Source organism: Garra rufa, chromosome 17 (assembly GCF_049309525.1).
Source record: "Garra rufa chromosome 17, GarRuf1.0, whole genome shotgun sequence".
NCBI lineage: Eukaryota > Metazoa > Chordata > Actinopteri > Cypriniformes > Cyprinidae > Garra > Garra rufa.
In genome coordinates, this window is record NC_133377.1 from 21,947,549 (window position 1) to 21,965,333 (window position 17,785).

Genomic DNA, 17,785 nt, shown 5'->3' on the forward strand with positions numbered 1-17,785 from the left:
GACTTGTCGGCAATACTGCGGGAAAACGCCAGTCCGGAGAGAGCCGAGATGCCATGCCCATCATAGGACTCGATCGTGCTGCAGCGGTCTCACATGAAACAGCTTAACGGCAAGCGGCTAGAGCTGACATGTGCCCCAGGAGCCTCTGATTTTGAGAGGACCGCTGTATAGTACCTGATTAGCTCAGGGACTACAGCACCAACTGCGCGCTCTTGGTAGCAAGGCGGGCCGTCTTGTGGACCGAGTCGGGCTCCCGACCGAGGAAAGGGATTCCCTCGGTTGGCCTGAAGGACCAGATGGCGGGGGTGCCGAGGCACCAGGTCCCTGTATTCGCACAACGGAACTCACGAGTGGGCTGGTAAGCATCAGTCGAAGAGACAGTTGAGGACGCGAGTACCTGTCTGCCGAAGAGGGGACAGGGGAGCTCCCATGGCCTAAAGAAGGCAGGAAGGAGAGGGACTAGCCAAGTGGAAGCACCTCGCGCTGAGCGCTCGACCCCCGGGGCAGACCGCCGGAGGGGTGTGCGCCGGGGAAAGATCGAGACGCGACAGCGGGTGCCCTTCAGGCAGATGGCTGCAACCCAGCCCTGGAGACGGAAACATACTTGTATGTGCGTCGTCGTGAGCATGTGTGCCGACAGCCTAAGAAGGGATCGGAACAGAGCTCCATACAGGGCGGATGTTAACCCACCACTCTAACTGGACACGTGAAGTCAGGACTCTTATCAAACCCCGACCTCGTCCCGGCCGGAGAGACAGGCTGGATCGCGTCCTTCGCCAGTAGGAACGCGACCTCCGCAGGCAGAACAGAGGCACGCCTGTTTCCGAATAAAGAATGTAAGGGGTACCTGTGAGTCTGGGCGGACGCCTGGAGCCGGGCCGTACCGTCCGTATCAACCAGTGTAGTGGTATCAAGGGAACGTTGACCGGTGTGACCGTGGTGGGGCAGCCTGGGGAAAGACAGGGAAGGAGACAAAACCCAGAAGGATAAACGTCCTGGAGAAGTGTCTAACTGCACTAAGCAGTGCTTACCTACTTCCCTGGTTCCCGCGCTGGCGACATCCGGTCCCGAGTCTGGTTCCGAGGAGTGGAAGTGCTGCTCAGGAAGGAAACTCGGGGCCGGGGCCCCAGAGGTGAGAAAGCTGGGTCTTTCTGTGATTTCAAATGACCGGCTAAGTCCCGCTTCCAGCGGGAGTGCCGACAGAGTAGCTCTCTCCACCTCCGGGGGTGCTCGCATCAGGGACGCTTCGAAGCTCGCCTGCGAGGGTCTTCCGTCGCAGGACCCTGAGAGGCGAGCGGCGTCCCTCTCCCACGGGCGGCTCGACGTCGGCTGCGAGCCTGGATCGTGTGGCTCAGCAGGGGACGGAGCTGCGGGGGGACGCCCTCGGCGACGGGCAGGCGGAGGCGGGGGCCCAGGCGGCGGAATGGTAACTTCGCGGCGGGGCAGGATATGTTGGACGGCCTCCGTCTGCCTCTGGACCGTTGGAGCGCCAGAGGAGACGCCCAGCCCGAACGACGGGGAGGCGTACTGCTCTGGCATCTCGACGGGGTATGCTGATGGCGGAGGATCGCAGGCTTTTGGGGGCCGGCGATACGTTCGACGCCGCTGAGCAAAAACCCTTCACGGTGTCGCCGAATAGGCCGCTCTGGGGAATGGGAGAGTCGAGAAAGCGAACTTTGTCGGCCTCTGCCATCCGGGCCAGAGTCAGCCATAGGTGGCATTCCTGGACCACGCAGGTGGACATCACCTGACCAAGGGGACACGCCGCGACCTAGTGGCCCGAAGGGCGAAGTCAGTGGCGGCGCGGAGTTCTTCAAGTACCCCCTGGTCAGGACCACTCTCGTGCAGGCCTTAAGGTGCCTGCACCTGGCACTTTTGCAGTGTTGCCATGGCCTGCAGGGCGGGGCAGCGTGTCGGGGGGCGCAGAAAAGGCCCAGCCGATGAGGGCGGAAGAAATTTCACATGCCCTAAAAGGGAGACGCGGAGGGCCCCACCAGGCGGCCGCGCCCGCGGGCAAAGGTGCACCGCGATGGCGCGCCCGACCTGGGGGACCGCCACGTACCCCTTGGCTGCCCCGCCATGGAGAGTGGCGAGGGGAGAGGAGCTGGAGTGCGCTTCAAATAAATAGGGCGCCATCGATTTTGTCAGCTCCTCATGCACATCCGGTCAGAACGGGACCAGGGGGGAGCGCGGCGCTGCCGCCGGTGCCCCCCCCAGGAACCAGTCGTCCAGCCTAGAAGGATCGGCCGGAGGCCCCTGAGGAACCCTCAAACCGATCCTCCCCGGCTGCCCGGAGAAGCATAGCCGACAGTTCGACATCAACCTCCGGGGGGGCAGCGACCACGGTTGGGCGCCGCGCCGCGGGAAGAGAAGTGTCACCGTCTGACTCTCCCTCTGATGCTGTGACAGACATCTCATCCTCTGCAGGAGCACCGAAGGAGACGCTCAGCCCGCCAGGCGGGGAAGCGTCTGCTGCGGAAACTCAACGGGACCGCGCTGAGATAGAGAGGTCCGCAGGGCTTTTTGAGCCGGCGGAACGCTGTCTATCGTAATTTGAATGTCCCCCCCCGCGCCCCACCGCGGCGGCCGAAGAGCATAGGCGGCTCAACGGCTGACCACGGGAGGGAGGCGGGGGGAGCCAGCTCGCGAACGAGCGGCAGGACTTCAGCGTGGTCATGGTCATGCTTTCACCGCATGAACCATTCATGAGCACCACCCCAGCGTGCTCAAAGCCTAAACACGTGAGGCAGCGCTCATGTCCGTTCGCTGAGGAGAGGAAACTACCACATCCAGAAACGCACGGCCGAAAAGACATCCTGAAAAGAACGTCTAAAACGGCCGCTAGAAATTGCTCTTTTGTGATCCCGGTTTGCCCAGGGAGGCGCCGCGGGGCAATGCACTCGCCGGGGCTGCTCGCTGGAATGCAAAAAGGCTTTATATGGCCGTGAAAACGGCCGCCCGCGGGACCGCGCTGACGGCTGCCAAACAATGCTCTTTCTGTGAAACACTCTTTTAGTTATGGCAGCGCAGCAGCAGGAGGGAGCATGAACTCTGAAGAACTCTTCTCGGCTGTTTAGAGGCTCGACACATCGGCTCTGAAAGCAAAAGTCTGACTGAGTGGTGCGCTCAGCCATCTTATATACCCGTATGTACGGGGGCGTGGCCGGCGCGCACGTCCACTCGCCAATTTTCAATTGTCCTTTTTAATAAGGCTCAGAGGTGATCGGTCTCTCAAGCGAGATCCCAATGTAACGTCGAAGTGATTCGACTGAAGGGGTAACTAAATATCACTAGATAACTAAATAATAAAAATTACAACTCACCTTATCACTCAACTTATAAAAAAAATCTACGATTACAAGATTGAAATTGTAATATTTAGAGAATAAAGTAGTCGAAATGTTGAGAATAAAGTCAAAATATTTTGAGAATAAAGTCAAAGTGTTTCGACAATAAAGTAAAAATATTTCTACTAAAAAAAGTCAAAATGATGAGAATAAAGTTGAAATGTTTCGAGACTAAAGTCTAAATATTATGAAAATAAAGTTAAAATATTTTGACAATAAAGTCAAAATTATGAGAATAAAGTTAAAATATTTGAGAATAAAGCGTTTCGACAATAAAGTCGAAGTGTTTTGACAATAAAGTCCAAATATTATATATAAACTATAAAAAGTAAAAATAATGAAAATAAAGTCAAAATGTTTTGAGAATAAAGTCAAAAATATTTAGAGAATAAATGTTTTGACAGTAAAGTCAAAATATTATGAAACTAAAGTCTAAATGTTTTGAGAATAAAGTCGAAATATTTAGAGAATAAATTCAGTGTTTCGAGAATAAAGTCGAAATGTTTCAAGAATAAAGTCGAAATGTTTTGAGAATAAAATCTGAATATTTAGAGAATAAAGTTGAAGTATTTCGACAAAAAATTCAAAATATTTCAACAACAAAGTCAAAATAATGAGAATAAAGTCAAAATGTTTCAAGAATAAAGTCGAAATATTTTGAGAATAAAGTCAAAATATTATGAGAATAAAGTCAAAATACTTTGTCAATAAAGTAAAAATTATGAGAATAAAGTTAAAAAAAGAAAAAAAGAGAATAAAGTTGAAAGGTTTCGAGAATAAAGTCAAAGTGTTTCAAGAATAAAGACAAAATGTTTTGAGAATAAAGACAAAATGTTTTGAGAATAAAGTTGAAATATTTTGAGAATAAAGTCGAAATGTTTTGAGAATAAAGTCGAAATATTTCAAGAATAAAGTTAGTGTTTCGAGAATAATTTCAAAATATTACGAGAATAAAGTCAAAATACTGCAACAATAAAGTCAAAATTATGAGAATAAAGTCTAAATATTTTTAAATATAAAGTCAAAACATTTCGAGGATAAAGTCAAAATATTTTGAGAATAAAGTCGAAATACTTCGACAATAAATTCAAAATCATAAGACTAAAGTTGAAATATTTCAAGAATAAAGTTAAAGTGTTTCAAGACTAAAGTTGAAATGTTTCGAGAATAAAGTTGAAATATTTTGAGAATAAAGTCTAAATATTTCAAGAATAAAGTCAAAGTGTTTCGAGAATAATGTCAAAATATTACTAGAATAAAGTCAAAATACTGCGACAATAAAGTAAAAATTATGAGAATAAAGTCGAAATGTTTTGAGAATAAAGTTTAAATATTTTAAAATATAAAGTTGAAATGTTTCAAGAATAAAGTCGAAATGTTTTGAGGATAAAGTCGAAATATTTTGAGAATGAAGTCGAAATGTTCTGAGAATAAAGTCGAAATATTTTGAGAATAAAGTCAGTGTTTTGAGAATAATGTCAAAATATTACGAGAATAAAGTCAAAATATTTTGACAATAAAGTCAAAATTATGAGAATAAAGTTAAAATGTTTTGAGAATAAAGTCAAAATATTTTGATAATAAAGTCGAAGTGTTTCGACAATATAGTCAAAATATTTTGACAATAAAGTTAAAATTATGAGAATAAAGTTGAAATATTTCGAAAATACAGTTATAGTGTTTCGACAATAAAGTCGAAATATTTCGACAATAAAGATAAAATTATGAGAAAATGTCTAAATGTTTCGTGAATAAAGTCAAAATATTTGGAGAATAAAGTCAAAGTATTTCGACAATAAAGACAAAATTATGAGAAAAAAAGTCTAAATATTTTGAGAATAAAGTCAAAATATTATAAGAATAAACACATCAGTGGTTCAACCTTAATGTTATGAAGCTACAAGAATACTTTTTGTGTGCAAAGCCATTTTTATTTTTGGGTGAACTATCCCTTTAACAAAAGTCCATTTGGAGAGAAATGGATTCATGGATCCACTGTGGTGTGAAAATGAGCTCTAACAGCATCCTGTCTAGACTTTTTTCCTTGTAGACGGTACTTAAAAAGTGAAAATGGGTTAGTTACAGGTTGAATAGTTTCTAAGAAAAAATAGCAGGCTGGAATTAAAGGAAGTATGATTTAAGTAAGCGGAGAACGCAAATGAGAAGCGGTAAGCAGAGTATCTCGCTGAGGTTTTATATAATAATGAGGTGCATATTCTAATGCTAAACACCGGGCCGCTCAGCAAATGACCCAGGAAATGAGAAGGATTTCACACCATTCATGGTTTCTGAAAATAGGCTTATCTGTACTTTCTTAAACTAATGCCAAAAATGAGAATTTAGTGAAATAATAAGTCCAGATCGAGAGGGGAAGGGGTCCTGTGAGCAGTTCCTTTAGCTTGTCTTCGCTTTCTTTGTAGCTCTGAGCGACAGGTTGGGTTTGAATGGCAGCACTTATTTCTCAGGTGCCTCTGTAGTCTATCGTATACTCTCATGGTGTGACTGTCACGGCTGACACAAAGCTGACCCTCCAGCGCCTTCCACACATCTGTCTGCTACACATGCCTTTCTCAAATTCTATCACTGCCACTTACATAATGTCAAGACAGGCTGGAGAGAGAACAAACAACAGTTACCTGTACCACAGATAGACTACTCTCTGTAGGGAGTCTGGGACCCGCCGTTAAGTGCCATTCAGAACGCAATTTTAAATTAAATGTATTTTACATTTAAATTTAATTTTTGAATTTGAACTAAATTTGTATGAAGGTAGCAAAAGGGATTCAGAATTGTAATTTGCATTTAAGTAGAATTAAATTCAAAGAAATACATATAAGTGAATATAACTAAATAATAATAAATGCAACTAACCTTATCATTTTACAATGGCGTTTTAGTGCTATGGATTAAAAAAATATATATACGATTTTGTGAATAAAGTCGAAATCACGAGAATGAAGTTGAAATATTTCCAGAATAAAGTCGAAATATTTCAACAATAAAGTCAAAATTCTGAGAATAAAGTCGACATTTTTTGGAATAAAGTCGAAATATTTAGAGAATGAAGTAGAAGTGTTTCGAGAATAAAGTCGAAGTATTTAGAGAATAAAGTCAAAATTATGAGAATTAATCATTTTTAAATTATTAATAAAGTTAGAATATTTTAAGAGTATATTCTAGCCTATTGCACATGCGGGAGATATTTCATAGTCTTGGCTTTCAAAATCTGTCGGTTTTATAGCAAAATACAAACAATATGTCTATTACAATAATGTGTTTAAATAAAAATCAATTCCGGTGGCCTGGCAACTTCTCCTGGTGCTCTCAATCCGGGCTATACTCTTAAAAAATTACAACTTTAACAGCTACAATTTCATTCTCATAATTTCGACTTCATTCTTTAAACATTTCAGCTTTATTCTCGAAACATTTCGACTTTGTTCTCAAAACATTTCGACTTTATTCTCGAAATATTATGACTTTAACCTTTCAATTTTAGATTTTTTTTTGACATGGCACTAAAATGCTGTTGTATCACTATATATAATTTATATACTATATATATAATTGTTCCATATGAATTACTGATATAAATATTATCAACAACATAGGAGCTACTTCCAGAAACACTAAACTGATATTTATTAAAGGGATAGTTCACCCAAAAATGAAAATTATCTCATGATTTACTTAACTTCAAGCCATCCTAGGTGTATATGACTTTCTTCTTTCAGACAAATTCATTCAAAGTTATATTTAAAAAGGTCCTGGCTCTTCCAAGCTTTACAGTATAATGGCAGTGAATGGCTGTTGAGATTTTTATGCTCAATAAAGTTCATCCATCGATCATAAAAAGTACTCCACATGGCTCTGGGGGGTTAACAAAGGCCTTCTGAAGTGAATTTATGCATTTGTGTAGAAAAAAAATCCATATTTAAAACGTTAAAAACCATAATCTCTAGCTAAATTTTGTTTACAGAAGCAAAGAAAGCAAAGATTCCTTTGTTTAGCAAAGGAAAACCAGTTTCAATGCCATACTCTCATGAATGCATGCACGACAGTTAGCAGAAGCTAGAGATTACAGTTTATAAAATTATAAATATGGATATTTTCTTACACAAACACTTTGATTCATTTCAGGAGGCCTTTTTTAATCCCCCAGAGCCATGTGGAGTAACTTTTATGTTGTATGGATGGACTTTATTGGACTTCTATTGGACTATTGAATCTCAACATTCATTCAATGCCATTATAAATCTTAAAAGAGCCAGGTTATTTTTTAATATAACTCTGATTGTATTCGTCTGAAAGAAGAAAGTCATATACACCTAGGATGGCTTGAGGGTGGGTAAATCACGGGGTAGTCTTCATTTCTGGGTGAACTAACTCTTTAAATGTAATAAAATAACTAATTTAATGTAGATTATGCTGGAAAGACATTCAATTCCCCAGAATACTTTGACATCTTCAAATTGGAGCCAAACATGAAGGCAGGAAGATAGGAACCTAAAGGTTGTTCTTTCTAAACTCTTTCCCTCATACACATCACAGAAACACAAACGTACACATATACTCACCTTGCTGAGTGTTTGGGACTGTCCCACCAGTATCAGCACATTGGAGGCAAGTATGGACATGCAGAAGTTCACCAGAATGATGGACCTCTCTGAACGAATGTACCTAAGAATCACAGAAAAATAGGAAAATCACATGCTGACAATTTTAACAGCAACTTTGTGTTGCTGTTATGGCATTATTATCTTTACAAAAGCTTAATATACACGTTTATGGCATAAAATGTGTGAGATCCATTTATCAAAATCCATTTATCATTTTTTTCACTTCACTGAACACTGACAACTAGAGCAGCATCCCAGATGACCTACAGATGAACCCCAAAACAGGCTTTTTACGCGCAAGCACCGGTGAGCAAAATGTTCTCATCCGTTATTTGAGCTCTGGACAGATCTGCTCAAGAGGACAGTGACAGCGTCCCCTGGATCAATGGTCTGAGTGATAGGGGAGGCCCATGATAAGCTTTCTGATGGGGTGGCAGATGCACTAATCTTGGAGAGGAAATACAATTCCCACCTGCTACTCAGGAATTATGGGATAGGAGGTAAAAATCGTTTGAATCTGAAGTATCAAGACATTTTAACCAACTCTAACAGCCTTAAAATGATTGAATAATGAATTTCATTGCATTGGTTTCCCCAAATGTATAAGCAAAACAACTGTTGTCAACATTTATAATGTGACAACTATTTTATTTATATTATAAACAATGTAGTGAAAAAAGTCTAGCAGCATTTGGGAAAACTCAAAGTCATACTTCCGTGGAGATAAATACTTGACTAAGCACTTGGCCTTTTTCTGGACCTGGTGTTAGCTAATCATGTGACCATCCTGGGCCATCTGCCACACTGAGCTGTTAGCAACCATGCTAGCCTTCACTAGCACTCTCCACATAATCCTGTCCTGCCACAGGCGGCTCCCGCCATCCCTCATTTGTTCCCAATTATTGCTAATTGCAGTTTTGGCCCACTCTAGATCTACCCCATGCCAGCTGCTCTATCCCAGCCCGGGCAAACCCACGTGGGAAGCTACAGTCTGAAAAATAAATCTTTTAGGGCGTAAGTGTACCTCTGAGCACACCGGGAAGTAAACGAGGGGAATAGAGCAAAAATAGCACAGTAATATCCTATTATCAGCAGAGGACAGCAGAACCCGGAAGCTACATTCCAAAACGGTCCTCTGTAGATGTGTGTTATGTTGCTGGCGGTGGGTCAGGGAAAGGTTTTGTTGAACTCACCTCCAAAAGGCAGCATAGATGAGCAGCAGAATGAGTAGAGCCGTACAGGATATGCCACAGCCCACCATGAGGGGCACAGACGGCATACTGGAGGGCCCCATACCCTGGAAAGAGATCAATTGAGAGAAGGAAGATTATTGTGAGGTGTTTATAGTGTATGCATGGGAGAACATAAATAGACCTGAAGAGTAACAGTAGGGTCTCGAATCAGCCCGAAGGGGTTTGTTTAGTGATAACGACCAGCTGACATTGTTACCTTGCTAATTACATGGCTGCTTACCAAATGAATAAATAAATGCACATACAATACTGGCACTGGTACAGTTTCATAGCAAATAGTTTGGACTACATTCAGTTAAACAGAATACAAAAGCTATGCTCCATTTCCTTTGGTGTTGCTAACTGAGACAAGCTTTACACAGCATGATTTTCAGTAAAATTATTTTGGATATAGGTGTGACTAATGCCTCGTTTCCACTGAGTGGTACGGTACAGTACGGTACAGTACGGTACGGGTCGGGTCGGAAAACCATGAATTGGCTAGCGTTTCCACTGCCGACAGTACCCTTACTTGATAGGCGTGGTGTATGCCGGAAAGTAGTGATAACGTCACTTGATAGGCGTGGTGTATGACGGAAAGTAGTTTGACGTCATTCTCGCGCAAAGAAGAAAGCTAAGACCGCAAACATCAATGGAGGACATTCGCGAGTTATGTTTCGCGGTGGCATTGTTTTGCAAGGTGTTGTGTGTGTTTTAAAAATGGCGCCTCTTGTGTTGCGCCGTCGTTCTGTAGCACGCGCAAGTGACGATTCTCTGTCAACCAATCAACGCTCTGCAGTGAGTCTAGCTCCACCCTTTAGTACCGTTCCACTGTGCTAGGTACCACAACGGAAGGGTACCCAAAAAGTGGTACGGTACAGTTCGGCATTTTGGTACCATTCACAACTTTTGATAGTGGAAACGCAAATAAATGCGTACCGTTCCGTTCCGTACCGTACCGCTCAGTGGAAACGAGGCATTAAAGAAATAGTTGACCCCAAAATGAAAAACCTGTAAAAGTTTCTTTCTTATGTTGAACATAAAAGAAGATATTTTGAAGAATACTGGTAATCAAAGAGTTGATGGTCTCGATTGACTACCATAGTATTTTTTCCCTACTATAGAAGTCAATGGGGACCAACAACTGTTTGGTTCTTCAAAATATCTTCTTTTGTGTTCAACATAAGAAAGAAACGTATACAGGTTTGGAACTACATGAGGGTGAGTAAATGATGCCAAAATTCTGAAGCATGCAAAAGGGTAAATATGATATTTGATAACTGATATATACAGTCAAACCAAACCAAAAATTATTCAGCCACCAGATATATTTTTTTACTAGTGGGTGCAGGACACTATAGTTCATTTATGTAAGTGAGGATAGCAAAATAAACTAAACTGTGACATATTATACCCAATAAAAATTTGGAACCAAAAATTAGATTTGACACTTTGACCTGACCATGTTTTGTTACATACACTCTTAAAAATAAAGGTGCTTCACGATGCCATAGAAGAACCTGTCTTGTCTAAATGGTTCCATAAAGAACCTCAAACATCTGAAGAACCTTTCCGTTTCACAAAAGGTTCTTTTTGGCGAATGAAGGTTCTTCAGATTATAAAAAGGTAAGAAAGAGATGGTTCTTTAAAGAACCTTTGACTGAATGGTTCTTTGTGGAACCAAAAATGGTTCTTCTATGGCATCACTTGAAGAACCTTTTAAAGCACCTTTCTTTTTAAGAGTGTACCTACTTTCTATCAAAGTTATCTGACATTATCAAGATGAATTTGTTTTGACACAGTTTAACTCTTGAGTTCTTGACATATTTTATTTCAGTTTTGACTGTACACTACTGTTTAAAAAGGTCAAAAGTTAGTTTTTTATGCTTTTATTCAGCAAGGATGCATTTAAAAAAAAACTTTGTTCACCAAAGAATCTTAAAAAAAAAACATAGCAACACAATAATAAGTAATGTTTCCTCAGCACCAAATCAGCATATTACAAGAATTTCTGTAGGATCGCGCAACACTGAAGATAATTCAGCTTTGCCATCACATAAATAAAATAAAATAATTATTTTACATTGTCATAGTATTTGACAATATTACTGTTTTTACAGTATTAAAAACACAGCCTCTGTGATCAGAAAAATATGTCTTTCGAAAAAAAAAATTCTTGGTGGTAGGACTGAGGAAAAAGTTACTGACCATACATTTTTTAACACTAGCGTGTATGTGTATATGTGTGTGTGTGTGTGTATATGCATAAATGTATGTCAAAACTGCAGAGGGAGAAATAAGAATCTATAAACACTGAATAAACAGCTGCAGGTTGGGTGAAGGATAAAAAGAGCAGGGAAAAAATATATAGAGGGGTAGTAGGAAGAGGATTACATTCTGTTCAGGTTAAAGCTAAAGGCCAAGGGTCTTCTTTCTGAATAGCCTCATGCTACCCTATCTTCTTTTATACTCCAGGGGTCATTTTCTCTGTTTCCCATCAGGCCAAAGCTGGATTCTCTTCTTAAACTGGGCATTCTATCCCCGTCAGCCCTTTAACACTTGCGACCCCTTTGCCCCAGCTTATTAAGCATCTCTGCCGAGAGAAGGGTTACTACAGGTGAACACATGCCTCATGTTTCAGGATTAACCCTCCTACTCAGTCCTACCACCAAGAATTGTGGGCAGATCTGTGAAACCGTATATTACCACTGAGATAAATGTTCAGTTGCACAAGTGCAATGTGCAAATGCAATAATACATTAATCTTAAATGCAAAGAACTCAAAGAAATAAATTAAAATAAAATAAAATGCATCGTTTAACTTCTTGTCTAGTTCAGAAGGAATGACGGTGTTAGATGTGGTGCTGTAATCAGTAAAGAACAAGAACATTTTGACATCAGTGCTTTCCTGTTCAGTCAGTGCTGCATGAAGATTCCAAGAAATCACATTTTCACTGGACGTGTTACACTGTTATGTGAACTGCAGGGGGTCTAATCACTCAGGCAGCATCGTGTTAATGCGCTCCATCACCAGCTCTTCACAGCACATCATTATGGTGGATCAGTCTGTAATCATTATACAGGTCACAGTATTTTTCTTTAAAACTAGAAAAATATCAGAAGTGAGAAATCCCTACTGCTTTCATTTGTCTGTTTTTGTGACTATGCCAGAAACTGGTACACACGGATCAGGAAAATTGTGTTCATTTTTTTTATGTTGCTCATTTACTACTCCTGAAAGCCTTCCAAAGGTCATACTTAGGCCAAAAAGTAAATCCAGACTTCTTTTTTTAATTTTCTGTACTGCTTTTGAGAGACAATAATAATTCTGTAGAAATCTGTAGAGCTTTCTACCATCTGCTGGTTGGCATACATGATTAAAGTCTTCTGCAATCAGGGATACACCATCAGGGTAGGTACTTTCATAAGTCTTAATATTAGTATATAGCTCACGAAATGTCTTTTCATAAACTGAATAGGGAGAATATTTATTTAACTGTGAGATATTTAAAGTTTGGACAATAGATCGGTTCAGAACTTGTGTTAAGCAGGACACCAGGACTTTACAGTTACCTCAAGGCGAGACACTGCGGGCGAATAGGGTAAAAAAAAAAAAAATAGTTATCACCTTACTTACCCAGTTAATTAATTACACTGATAATTGCAAACATTTTTTGTATTACAGGTTTTCTAAAATGTTAGGTTTTAATATGCAAATGAGTCATTGTTTAATGAAATATGTGCTAATTCGCATACATTTCTAGCACAAAAATTTAAAGACTGGATGAAGTCAGTTTCAAAATTCTTGTTAAATTTTAGTTGACACATTAGAGACAAATAAAATGTTGTAAAAAATCAAGCTAGTTATATATGAACAAATCCCTCTGTAAAAACCTTCAGGATATAGTATGGAATAAAAATTTAAAGTTTGGTGTGTGTAAGTGCTACTTAAGTAGAGACTTATGGCTCAGTGTAAAAAAAAAAAAAAAAAAAAAAAAAAAAAAAAACGCCCAAAATCTCCGTATTTTTGCCTTTAGTGTCTCCCCTTAAGCTGGTATCATCTCATTCTTAATAGTTTTTAATAGTTTTTTTTTTTTTTGTGTTCTGTTGGAATTCACAAAGCTTATGATTTAGCGGCCTAGATTCTATGTGGGCTTACCTTTTAAAATCTGCCAACTTTAAATAACTATTGGCTGCTAATGTGCATCTCTGGGATAAAAGTTAATTGATGTGATTCACAGTGTGAATTCACTTCCACTCAATTCTGTCAATTTAACTGTAATCACAGTAAACACATTATTTAATTTAATGTATTAAACTGTACTTTGGAAGCTTATTTTAGACACATATAAAAAAGGTAATTGCAATATTTTTAGTGGGAAAAAAAAGGGGAAAAAAATTAAGAATTGTGAGATGTAAACAAAGAACTGCAAACAGAATTTTGAAAAAAAAAAAAAAAATCGTGAGGTATACACTCAGAATCCAGAGAGAAAAAATAAATAAATTTAGACTCAAAACTCAAAATTCAAAAGGACAAAAAGTCTGAAACTCAAACTGTGAGATATAAACTTGGAAATCTGACAGCATCTGAATTGTGAGATATAAAAGCATAAATCTTGAGAAAAATTGTGTGAAAAAGTCTCAGTTAACTTTTTATGTTTTTATTCCATGGACGAAATAAGCTTCCACACTGAACATTGTTTACTTTATTTTACTGTGGATTCATTTACAAACAAGGCACAATTCGACGCAGAATTTTGAGAAAGATTAAAACTAAAAGACGTAGCTGTGCCGACTATATTGGATTCGACAGTAATGTCGCACCTCACGTGTGAGTCACTATTGCTTTGTCTGTTATTACAGATTGTTTAATATGAACTGAGTGTTAATGGTTTTTTACATAAATCACAGCAGCATCCATCTGTGAAGGATGTAGGCTGTCAAACATGCACAAGTATTGGCCAATCATAGCAGTGTTTACTTCAGAGTCTACAACCCACCATGCCTAGTCAAACAGAACGTTCTGTTGAGGGGAGTCAAAATAGTAAATAGTCTCCTACTTAAATTATACATGATGCTGTTTTTTTTAATGTAAACATCTTGATAACATTATGAGTAGACCTCAGAGAACAGTACAAAACAAAAAAACAAAAGAAGCTCATGACTCCTTTAAGATAAAACGAATAGTATCTTAAAAGAATCACTACAAAGTGTAGTTCCATGACTCAGTTCCACACCACTTCATCTGCTCCTGCTTCCAAAGTTCCTGTGGATACATTCTTCCTCTTCAGGTTCTTGGAACAGGAAGCGCAGACAAATGATCTGTCTGGCAGTCATCTGTGATAGTGGTGTGGCAGTAATCAAGAGCATTCTTATAGGGCGGGAGGCATGCTGGTAATATTTCTGAAGAGCTGTCTGCAGGTTGGCATGATTAAAGTCTCCTGCAATCAGGGACGCAGCATCAGGGTAGGTACTTTCATAGCTGTTAAAGGGACAGTTCACCCAAAAAATGAAAATTCTGTCAGATTCGCTTATGCCGTTCCAAACCTGTATAAAAAACATCCTATACATATTTTTCCTTACAGTGAAAGTCAATAGAAACTAAAACTGCATTTTGTAACCTCATGAGACTCACAGAGTTTTCATTTTAGAGAGAACTTAAGGATCTGATTGGAGCAGATTATAGATTGCATACATGGTGTCAGATGAAAATCCTGTAGGAATGCTGTTATTTAACAGTGAGATTCCATGTTGGAACAACAACTAAATCAGAAAAACAGAAGCTCAACATGAGAACTATGCCACCTTTCGATCCATGTGATCTGTCAAGCTGCACAGCTTGAGTTGTATTAGGGGTCAGCTAGGGCTTGTTGAGACAGAATCTAGCAATTCATGATGTCCAGCTAAAGGCTTAACCTTTCTCTCAGTTTGTTTATCTCATTCTACACAGAATTCATGATGAACAAAAGGCCACCACAGTAATTCTCTAAAACTAGACAGTATAGATCCTATACATACAGTGGGGTTCAAAAGTGCCCAAATAGAATAAATTGTTGAATAAAGTCATTATTTCTGTTTTTTGTTTTTTTTTGCAGACAAAAGTATTCTCATATCTTTGTAACATTACGGTTGAGCCACTGATGTCACAAGGACTATTTTAACAATGTCTTTACTACCTTTCTGGGCCTTGAACGTGATAGTTACATTGCTGTCTATGCAGGGTCAGAAAGCTTTCGGATTTCATCTTGTGTTCTGAAGATGAACGAAGGTCTTACAAGTTTGGAACGACATGAGGGTGAATAATTAATGACAGAATTTAAATTTTTGGGTGAACTATCCTTTTAATGGTCTGTAAGCATTTAAACTTCTGACATTCACAGGCTCAGTGCATCTGCTGCTTAGTTTAGTGGCCCAAATATTTGTTTTTAATTTACCACCATAAGTATTCAAACCCCAGTGTATGTGTTTCAACAGCCACTGTAAGGTAAAACACAGTCATAAATATTGTTGAAATGACCAACGTGGGTCTATTACTTTCCAGCGCCATGACACTCCACAGGTCTGCTTCTATAGACAAAACCCTCTCTTCATGTAGCATTTCCATTAAAACAAAAATCTTTTGATTTTCAGTCAGGCCTTACTAGAATCAGCTCTTCTTGATGACTAAAACACTTGACATGATGGATTTAAACAGCCATGGCTGAGACTCAAATAAATAACGTCAAAATGTTCTGTAGGAGAGCCTGTGAAATGGCTACAAGTTTGCGTTTATAAAGCTCGCAGCGGTTTAGAACAAGCTGTGAATTGGCTTGAATACGAAGTCCTCATTCATGCACTTACAGCTCAATTGGCCTCCTGGTGTGGACCGGTCAGGCTTCCACACAAAGCATTTATGACTAAACAGCCTTTGTGAACAAAGATCCCTAAAGCTTGTGTGTGGGTTGTGGCGTTGGCCTACCAACAGCACATACTGTGCATATCTATGTGTGCACATCTGTTCTCTGTAAACCTGCGAGAGTGTTTGTGTGCAGAGGAAAGGTAGGCAAGGGAAAAAGTGGCGATAAAACAGCGTAGGGAGTGGGAGAGAGCTCAGAGCGGGTGGAGGTATGGCAGCAGTGTTTTTACGGAAACTGGCAGGTGCAGGTGTAACAGGTGGCATTGGGAGAGGTGCTGCCAACCTTCACTCTCATCTTTTGCTTAGCCTATTGTCCCTGGCATATTAATTGCCAACATTATGCCTCTGCCGGCTTCGCTTTGGCACTTTTGACCATTTTAGAATGCCAGCAGCCTGAAAAATTACTATAGATGTTGTCTTTCTCATAGAAATGCCACTGGCAGAGTAGATGGGAGGACTGCTCCTAATGTGAAAGCGCTAGGGGTGTATGTACAGAATATCAACCTCTGTGAGAATAGAGCACAACAGCTGGGTTTTGAAAGCAAAAATAACATTCATTTTCTCTATAGAGAAGACTCAAAAGTTTTTGCTGGATGGTAAACTATTATTCAAAAGTCTCTATGCTTACCAAAGCTGCATATACAGTCAAGCCCGAAATTATTCAAATTCTGACTTAAAGTTACTTTTATTCAACCAGCAAGTTTTTTTTTTTATTTTTTTATTTTACCGGAAATCACACAGACTTCTCCCAGAAGATAATAAGACGATGTACAAGAGGCATCATTGTGGAAAAAATATTACTCATCTTTTATTTACATTTGAACAAAAAGTGGCACGTCCAAAATTATTCATACCCTTTGCAAACTGTCACAGTCTATGGGAAAATCCAAAGTTCTATACCATTCCAAATAGTCCAAGCTGTTCTAAAGCATCCTGATTACCCTGATTCATTGGGAACATCTGTTTTAATCAACTCAACAGGTGAAAAACAGAAGCTCTCTGCTGTTGGTTTGTAGACAGTCATGGCTAAGACAAAGGAGCTCACTGAGGACCTGCGGCTGCGCATTGTGGCTGTTCACAAGTCAGGAAAGGGCTATAAGACCATGTCTAAATGTTTTGAAGTTCCAGTGGCTACAGTGCAAAGTATTATTAAAAAATACAAGACGTTCCAAAAGCGACACCTGTGCTGGCCAGGAGGATTTTACGCCAAATGAATGCTACATCATTGTGGCCAAACAATTCAATTTTTGTTTCATCTGACCATAAAACAGAAGACCAGAAGTCTTCTTCTTTGTCCAGATGAGCATTTGCAAAAGCCAATCGGGCTTTTGTGTGCCTTATCTAGAGAAGTGGTGTCCTCCATGGTCTGCGTCTGTGGAACCCAGCGGTGTGCAGTGTCCATTGGACTGTTTTCTGATCAACTGATAATTTATTATTTTTTGATGAATAAAAAGTTCAAAAGAACAGCATTTGTTTTGTAGCATTATATGCTGCAAAAAATGCTTTTCTTAGATTTTTTGTCTTGTTTCAGGCCAAAATATCTAAAAATTCTTTAATCAAGAAGGATTTTCAAGACAAGTAAAAAGTATTTTCTTGTTTTCAGAAAAAAAACAAGTCAAAATAAAGTGAGTTTTTGCTTAGAACAAGCAAAATAATCTTCCAATGGCGTAAGCAAAAAAAATCTTATTTCAA

General features: G+C 39.9%; 1 protein-coding gene across 1 annotated transcript in view; it reads right to left on the minus strand.

Moving 5' to 3' along the window:
- adgrb2 (adhesion G protein-coupled receptor B2) overlaps positions 1–17,785 on the minus strand; it is a 341,301-nt gene that overhangs the window by 74,729 nt on the left and 248,787 nt on the right. The window contains 2 exon segments of the mRNA XM_073821334.1: positions 7,925–8,027; positions 9,160–9,263. Coding sequence (XP_073677435.1) covers positions 7,925–8,027; positions 9,160–9,263 — 207 coding nt within the window.